General features: G+C 37.0%; 1 protein-coding gene across 1 annotated transcript in view; it reads left to right on the top strand.

Moving 5' to 3' along the window:
- LOC143933456 (sacsin-like) overlaps positions 1-10,366 on the top strand; it is a 35,075-nt gene that overhangs the window by 12,690 nt on the left and 12,019 nt on the right. Inside the window, 4 exon segments of the mRNA XM_077456360.1 lie at positions 830-1,363; positions 1,366-2,132; positions 2,134-2,228; positions 8,769-8,857. Of these exon segments, the coding sequence (XP_077312486.1) occupies positions 830-1,363; positions 1,366-2,132; positions 2,134-2,228; positions 8,769-8,857 (1,485 nt within the window).

Below are 10,366 nucleotides of genomic sequence, written 5' to 3'. Positions count from 1 at the left end.
TTTTTCTCCCCCTTCTCCTTCTTCTTTTTTTTTCCTCCTTCTTCTCCTCCTCTTCCTCCTTCTTCTTCTTCAGAGGTCCTCACTGATGCAGAAGGCAGTGAATGCAGATGATTGCAGCAGTGACACCTCCTCACAGGGGGGGGGGGGGCTCAAGATGCGCTACATTAACTATGTTTTTCTTTCTTCAAGGCTGAGTGATTTAAACATGGAAGAGATAGCAGAAAATTTCTGAAACTGAAAAACCCTGTAGATTAGAGACTGATTTCAATTATAAAGCCACACCTCCATCACATTGTTTTTATTATTTTACAGCAAACTGAAGCACATAGGTCTTCTCCACCAACCATTGCTCCTACTCCTTTGACACATTTCACACCAAAAGGGGGGACCTTGGAGATCTTTGACTAAGCCCTATTTGGGGTGAAACGCATCCAAGGAATAGAAGCAAGGTCTGGTGGCGAGAGATGTGTCTCGGTTTGCTGTATATTCCTCAAAGCAGCAATAAAGTTTTGTGTCGTTGAAGGGGAAATAAAGTGACTGAAATGTGGCTATGTTTTGTATTTTTTTTTTTTGTACTGGGGAAATACAGACCCCATTGAGCTAGTACCCAGAGACGGTGTGTAGGCCCTAAGACCGCATGGAGTGGTTTCTCTGGTGTAGAACAGAGATTGATGAAGAGTCTAGTGCTACATGTTCCTATGCCTATTGGTGTACCGGTGAACCTGGGAATAATGAAGGTTGTGGCTGCTTGCATTAAAATTGTTCATTGCCTTGTATTTGTAAATCCTCTTTGCAAAGCTTCTTATGTGTTGTTTTCTTTAATGCACAGATTACCCAGCAATCTTTAGCAGCAAAAATATTGGGTTTCTGGATCCACAGGAACGGATTTTTCGCAGAGGAGGATGCCTATGGAACCTTGAAAAAGAGAGACAAGACTTTGAGAAACTTTCTGACCAGTTCCAACCTTTCCAGAAAGCCCTGGAGGCTCTTGGCTTAGGGCCTTGGGAGGAGATTCTCAACTCCGGCCACTTCAATGGAACTCTCTTTCGCTTCCCTCTGCGACTCGATCCTTCTGAAATTTCCGATAATGTCTACGACTCTGAGAGGGTTCAGGAGCTCTTTGATTCTTTCGTCAGGGACGCTAGCATCAGCCTCCTCTTCCTTCGCCATGTTACTAGAGTATCTCTCAAGAATATTGACCGTAGTGGAGCGTTGACCACTCTCCTTACTGTTGAGGTGTCCACCAAAGAGACATTTGTGGACAAGTCAGCGGATCTGGACATTAAGACACAAATTAAGATTACTACTCTGAAGCAGCTTGGAAGAGAAAAAGAAGTCAGTAAGTGGTTAGTGACCTCCAGTAACATCAAGGAAATATCTTTCCAGACTTGACCGAACTGAGCAACAAACTCTGCAACAAACCAGCACTTGACTTGGCCTATCCCTTATCTGAGGCCTACATGGACTTGTATGGTGGCCGCTTAAGTTGCATATTGCCCCTTCCAGACAAGGAGGAAAACAGGACAGGTCTACCGTTGATCATTAACGGTTGTTTCGACCTTACCGACGACAGGAGAAGCCTAAAGTGGCCAGAAATAGACCAGCAACATGACGAGGCTGCTAAGTGGAACCATATTTTGGTGGAGCAGGTTCTGCCTCTACTTTATACACATGCGGTCTGTAATACGGTGTCTTTGGTCAAGTCGTCCAAAATACCAGCTGATGTCATTTACAAAATCTGGCCAGACCCAGAAAGGACTCGACACAAAAAGATATGGCATGAACTTACCAGGCAATTGGCCGAAAAACTGGTGAAGGAAAGAGTGTTTCAGGTAGCTGACCAATCCCGTTGGGTAACGGCCACTGAAGCTGTTTTTCTACTGGAAAGAGAATTTGAAGATAAACTCTCTGCATGCTTAGAGGAAGTTCTTCTGTTGTTAAAGACTCCGCCCACTAAAGTCCCCGGGCACGTCTATTCGTGTCTGCAGTTAGCTGCAAAGATGGCCAGTGTTTCTCCTTCTCTGGTGAGACAGTTCTTGCACAAGGATGGCTGGCATGGGGTCTCACGTGAAAAAAAAATGATGCTCCTGAAGTATGCCATCAGCGATGGGCAGTACAACGCGTTGCTCAATCCTTCAGCTGTTGCCATTGGCAGATGGAGAATTCACAAGTTTCCAGAGCACAGAGCGCAATGGCATGGTCTACATTGACGGCAAAGACTTTCCAAGGTGAGCCAACCATAGAGTGCCAAAATGTCTTGCTGTGGGGAAATATTCATTTTACTAACTTATAATAATTATATCTGAAACAAAGTGTAGGTGACGTTTTTTATTTTCACTTCTGGAGTGCGATACTCTAGGGCAGTGATGGCGAACCTTGGCACCCCAGATGTTTTGGAACTACATTTCCCATGATGCTCTGGCACTCTGCAGTGTAGTTGAGCATCATGGGAAATGTAGTTCCAAAACATCTGGGGTGCCAAGGTTCGCCATCACTGATCTAGGGAAAGGTTCTCCAAAATTTCTAAACAAAGGGCCAGTTTGTTGTCCATCAGACTTGTAAGTCTGTGGGGGGGGGGGGGGGGGGGGGCTGACTGTGGCCAACAGGAGTGGACATTTTCCTGGCATCGGTGGGAGTAAACCTCAAAACATTTGGTATTAAGGGGAGGAATAGTGCCCTATTGTTGGTATCATTGTGAGGAATGGTGCCCTATCATTGGGGGGAATTGTGCCTCATCATTGATATCATTGCGAGGAATAGTGCCCCATTGTTGGCATCATTGAGAGAAATAATGCCCCATCGTTGGTATCATTGCGAGTAATAGTCCCCTATTGTTGGTATCATTGGAAGGAAGGAATGGTGCCCCATTGTTGGTTTCAGTGGGAGAAATGACGCCCCATTGTTGGTGTCAGTTGGCAGAATAATATCTGGTATCAATTAGGAAGAATAGGGCCCCATTGTTGGTTTCAGTGGGAGAAATGGTGCCCCATTGTTGGTGTCAGTTGGCAGAATAGTATCTTGTATCAGTTAGGAGTCATAGTGCCCGAAGGGCCAGATAAAGACAAGCAAAGAGCCACAGTTTGGAGACCACTGATCTAGGGTAGCCCGTGTGAATTGGAAATTGAGCTAAAGGTATAGAGTAGCTCACAACAGTGAGTAGAACCCTCACATTTTTGTAAATATGAGGGTTACATCTTTTCAGGTGACAACACTGAAGAAATGACACTTGTCTACAATGTAAAGTAGTGAGTGTACAGCTTGTATAACAGTGTAAATTTGCCGCCCCCTCATAATAACTCAACACACAGCCATTAATGTCTAAACCGCTGGCAACAAAAGTCAGTACACCCCTAAGTGGGCCCAAAGTGTCAATTGTGTGGCCACCATTATTGGCCTGCCCGTCTCGTGACCAAGCGGGATTATGTCTAAGGGAGCTGCTACCTTATGATTTTATTCCTTGTCAGGAACTTTTCCCTACTACTAGTTCTGTCCCTAACAGGTAGGGTACCTGGCCATAGTCTACCAACTCGCAAAAGTGTGCCAAACCTGGGAGCCAGGGCCTTAAATAGGCTCTGCTTGACCCAAGATGGCTGCTAGAGTCACATGGGGCAGCAGCTTCCCCAGTGACCCAGAAAACTATAAAGGAACCCTGTTCCTCTAGAGCAGGGATCCTCAAACTACGGCCCTCCAGCTGTTGCGAAACTACACATCCCATGAGGCATTGTAAAACTCTGACATTCACAGACATGACTAGGCAATTATGGGAATTGTAGTTCCTGAACAACTGGAGGGCCATAGTTTGAAGACCTATGCTCTAGAGTACCTCTCTAACGACAGTACCGCTGCGGAAGAGCACCACCTGCAGTGGAGAAAGCAGAATGCACCTGCCTACAAGCAAAACCGGTGCACACCCATTGGAAGAATTCCCTTGTCTTCCTTTTCCAGTGGCAGCTGTAAAAATTGAGATTCACATAACTTTCTGGTGACAGCTGTCACCACAACTAATAGGACAACTCTTACCAGTGGGCACACAGTTGGCATTAAAAACATGGGGGTTTCTGATCCCTCTCTACCTTATGCATACATAAACGTCTTTAAAACTTCACAGTTCCAGGCTGGCTTGACATAAACTGCAATTATTATTATTTATTATTTTTTTACTAAAGAGCTTTTAAAAAAAAATACAAGAAAGCCTTTGCTTTAAAAAACTTTTATAACACCACCCCCCCCCATGTTAACCTGATAACAGCACCATAACACATATATGCAGCGTCCCGGAGGTGGGCTTTAAACCTGGGCAGAGCATATCTGTGTTCCTGTGTTTGTGCATGGAGGGCTCTCAGGGGTCTCGTTCTAATGATTGGGACACAGGACTCCCGGTCCCCTGATCGCTGTGTTAGCCTCTGATTGGCTATCCGTGATCAGCCACTGTGCAGCCCACCCCAGTGTTTTCTTTCTCTTCTGAGTGGAGAAAAGGATACATTGTATACATGCAGGATCCATTATATAATACATTGTATACATGCAGGATCCATTATATAATACATTGTATACATGCAGGATTTATTATATAATACATTGTATACATACAGGATCCATTATATAATACATTGTATACATACAGGATTTCTTATATAATACATTGTATACATGCAGGATTTATTATATAATACATTGTATACATGCAGGATCCATTATATAATACATTGTATACATACAGGATTTATTATATAATACATTGTATACATGCAGGATCCATTATATAATACATGGTATACATGCAGGATTTATTATATAATACATTGTATACATGCAGGATCCATTATATAATACATTGTATACATGCAGGATTTATTATATAATACATTGTATACATGCAGGATCCATTATATAATACATTGTATACATACAGGATTTCTTATATAATACATTGTATACATGCAGGATTTATTATATAATACATTGTATACATGCAGGATCCATTATATAATACATTGTATACATACAGGATTTATTATATAATACATTGTATACATGCAGGATCCATTATATAATACATGGTATACATGCAGGATTTATTATATAATACATTGTATACATGCAGGATTTATTATATAATACATTGTATACATACAGGATTTATTATATAATACATTGTATACATACAGGATTTATTATATAATACATTGTATACATGCAGGATTTATTATATAATACATTGTATGCATACAGGATTTATTATATAATACATTGTATACATGCAGGATCCATTATATAATACATTGTATACATACAGGATTTATTATATAATACATGGTATACATGCAGGATTTATTATATAATACATTGTATACATGCAGGATTTATTATATAATACATTGTATACATACAGGATTTATTATATAATACATTGTATACATGCAGGATCCATTATATAATACATTGTATACATACAGGATTTATTATATAATACATTGTATACATGCAGGATCCATTATATAATACATTGTATACATACAGGATTTATTATATAATACATTGTATACATGCAGGATTTATTATATAATACATTGTATACATACAGGATTTATTATATAATACATTGTATACATGCAGGATTTATTATATAATACATTGTATACATGCAGGATCCATTATATAATACATTGTATACATGCAGGATTTATTATATAATACATTGTATACATACAGGATCCATTATATAATACATTGTATACATACAGGATTTATTATATAATACATTGTATACATGCAGGATTTATTATATAATACATTGTATACATACAGGATTTATTATATAATACATTGTATACATGCAGGATTTATTATATAATACATTGTATACATACAGGATCCATTATATAATACATTGTATACATACAGGATTTATTATATAATACATTGTATACATGCAGGATTTATTATATAATACATTGTATACATACAGGATCCATTATATAATACATTGTATACATACAGGATCCATTATATAATACATTGTATACATACAGGATTTATTATATAATACATTGTATACATACAGGATTTATTATATAATACATTGTATACATGCAGGATCCATTATATAATACATTGTATACATGCAGGATTTATTATATAATACATTGTATACATACAGGATCCATTATATAATACATTGTATACATACAGGATTTATTATATAATACATTGTATACATGCAGGATTTATTATATAATACATTGTATACATACAGGATTTATTATATAATACATTGTATACATGCAGGATTTATTATATAATACATTGTATACATACAGGATCCATTATATAATACATTGTATACATACAGGATTTATTATATAATACATTGTATACATGCAGGATTTATTATATAATACATTGTATACATACAGGATCCATTATATAATACATTGTATACATACAGGATCCATTATATAATACATTGTATACATACAGGATTTATTATATAATACATTGTATACATACAGGATTTATTATATAATACATTGTATACATACAGGATCCATTATATAATGCATTGTATACATACAGGATCCATTATATAATACATTGTATACATGCAGGATCCATTATATAATACATTGTATACATACAGGATTTATTATATAATACATTGTATACATACAGGATCCATTATATAATACATTGTATACATGCAGGATCCATTATATAATACATTGTATACATACAGGATTTATTATATAATACATTGTATACATACAGGATTTATTATATAATACATTGTATACATGCAGGATCCATTATATAATACATTGTATACATACAGGATTTATTATATAATACATTGTATACATACAGGATTTATTATATAATACATTGTATACATACAGGATATATTATATATAATACATTGTATACATACAGGATTTATTATATAATACATTGTATACATACAGGATTTATTATATAATACATTGTATACATGCAGGATCCATTATATAATACATTGTATACATGCAGGATTTATTATATAATACATTGTATACATACAGGATCCATTATATAATACATTGTATACATGCAGGATTTATTATATAATACATTGTATACATACAGGATTTATTATATAATACATTGTATACATACAGGATCCATTATATAATACATTGTATACATACAGGATTTATTATATAATACATTGTATACATACAGGATTTATTATATAATACATTGTATACATGCAGGATCCATTATATAATACATTGTATACATGCAGGATTTATTATATAATACATTGTTATACATACAGGATTTATTATATAATACATTGTATACATACAGGATTTATTATATAATACATTGTATGCATACAGGATATATTATATATAATACATTGTATACATACAGGATTTATTATATAATACATTGTATACATACAGGATTTATTATATAATACATTGTATACATACAGGATTTATTATATAATACATTGTATACATACAGGATATATTATATATAATACATTGTATACATACAGTATACATTATATAATACATTGTATACATACACGACCTGTTATATAATACATTGAATTCATACAGGATCTGTTATATAATACATTGTATACATTATATAATACAATGTGTACATACATGATCCATTTATATAAACACTGTGCACATAAGGGATATATTATATAATACATTGTATACATACAGGATCCATTATATCATATATTGTATACTATACATACAGGATACATCATATAATGCATTCATGATCCATTATATAAACGCTGTATACATACAGGTTCCATTAAACACTGTGTACATACAGGATATATTCTATAATACATTGTATGCATACAGGATCTATTATATAACACATTGTATACATACAGAATCCATTATAGAATACATTGTATACATACAGGATACATTATATAAAACATTGTATCTTTCTCTCCTTGCAGGAGAGAAAGGTGTCAACAAACAAAAGTGTGTAAAAAATATAATAAAATAAATAATGATAGAAATTAATACAATATGTAGAGCAGGGTTTGATCTAGGTCAGTGTTGGGGTCAAGGTGAGGTCAAAGGTCAATGTTAGGGTCAAAGGTCAGGGTCAGCATATTTTAGGTAGGATTTAATAAAATGCAGTTTTAAAATTAGTATCAATGTCGGTGTATTTTAGGTAGGATAAAAAAAAAAAAAGAAAGCAAAAAGATCACTATTGTTTCTGGGCCCTGTTACAGGTACAAACAACAATTAATATACACATATGTGATATCACTGAAATTGTAATGAGAATTTATTATGGGTTGTTCTTCGGTGGTAGATTATGGTAGTAGCAAAAAAATATCCAGCTAAATAAAAAAAAAAAAAAAAAAGTTGTTTTCAGTTTTATACATTTTTTGTTTATTTGTTTTTTTTTTTTTTCCACTATTTTGGGCCAGATTTGATAATATAAAATAAAAATCAGAGATGCCTATTACCATTCACCCTTGAATGAAAGCCAAATTTGTCATAAAAAAAAAATATATTTATAATCTATCCGGATACACAAAGTAGTTGCGATTTATTATGTACAGTTTTTTTACTAACACGTGTCAAAGTTGCAAAATTGGGTCTGGGGGTTCAGGTTTGTTTTACCCTCCATTGTAAAGGGGTTACAAATGTACATAACTCACTTCCCTTTTATTTATATTCACTTTAAAATTGTGCCGACCAGAGACTTTAAAAAAAAAATGTCATGTCTTCCAGAATTTTATTGCCTGGACTGGCAGATCGATTTATTCCTGAAGATTTACCGGAAGATCTACGCACGTTCTTCTCCAAGATTGGAAAAGCAAGTAAGTTCATTTATCCTGCTTAGATACCGTAATATAAAAGGGTAAATTTATTTTAAAAAAAATTAAAATTGAAAGCAACTTTCAAGAACATTCACTGGTGTTCAGTGCCGGTGTTCTGGCATATTCAGTCCGGGCATCATATAGCGTCCACCCCGTACTGCGCATGCGCAGTACGGGGCAGAAGAAGCTTCGTAAAATTTCCGAAGCTGAACTGCGCCTGCGCCGTGAGTGGAGGTGGTAGCCCCACCATCCAATTGGACATAGGGTTCGGAAAATTAGATGGCCCCTCGCGGGCGAGGTTCGCTCGCCACGCTTTGGGCTCGGCCTCGCTGCGCTCGGCTCTTTTTTTTTTCCTACTCTATGTCCACTTGGATGGTGGGGATAGAACCTGGACTCACGGCGCAGGCACCGTTTATCCTCGGCTATTTTCGGAATCTGTGTTGCTGTGTACTGCGCATGCACAGTACACAGCGGACACTATCTGATGGGGGACCTTATATGACAAGACACCGGGACAAGGTCAGCTAGAGAACATGCCAAATTGGCCCCCCACCCCAAGAGGTATGAGCATTATGTGTCCGCAAAAATCCCCCACCCCATAAAAAATTAGCACTAATCCGCATACACAAATTCCCCCCCCCCAGCTAAAATCCTCTCTCCCCCCCATATGCCCCCAGTATAAATCCCTCCTTAAAAAAAATAAAAATTCCCCTCCTGGCACAAATCTTCTACCCCCAGTACTCCAAACCACCCCCCCAGCACAAATTTTCCTCCCCCAATTCCCCATCCCAGCATAACCCCTCCTTTCCGAGCAGAAATACCTTCCAATCATCCTTAATGACACAACCCCCCCACCCCCCCAAAAAAAAATTCCCCTCCTCCCTACCCCCCTTACCATATCACCCTTTCTAGCACAAATTCTCCCTCCTAGCACAAGTCCTGTACCCCCCCCCCCCAATCACTCCTAGCACAGCTCCTCAAATTTTCCCTCCTAGAACCGTTCTTGCTTTCTGCCGCCCCACAAATTCCACCTCCCAACACAAATTTCTCTCCTCCAATTACCCATCCTAGCATAAACTCCCGTTTTTTTTTTTTTTTCAGTTTTTGTTGGATGTTTTATAGCAGAAAGTTAAAAAAATTTTTTTTTCAAAATTGGTGCTCTATTTCTGTTTATAGCGCACAAAAAATAAAAATAAAAAAATGCAGTGGTGATCAAATACCACCAAAAGAAATCTTTATATGTGGGAGAAAAACAACATACATTTTATTTCGGTACAGCGTCGCACGACCGCGCAATTGTCAGTTAAAGCGGAGGTCCACCCTAAAGTGGAGCTTCCGCTCACTGGAACCCTCCCCCCCCTCCGGCGCCACAATTGGCACCTTTCAGGGGGGAGGGGGGTGCAGGTACCTGTACAGTACAGGTATCTGCACCCACTTCCGGCGTAGATTCTGCAGAAGCTACGCCCCTTTCCGCAGAATCTACGCCCCTTTCCGAAAGTCCCCCGCTGC

This window comes from Lithobates pipiens, unplaced genomic scaffold, assembly GCF_037356315.1.
Source record: "Lithobates pipiens isolate NorthernLeopardFrog02 unplaced genomic scaffold, aLitPip1_a1.2 Scaffold_27, whole genome shotgun sequence".
Classification (NCBI taxonomy): Eukaryota; Metazoa; Chordata; class Amphibia; order Anura; family Ranidae; genus Lithobates; species Lithobates pipiens.
This window is presented reverse-complemented; position numbering and strand designations above follow the sequence as displayed.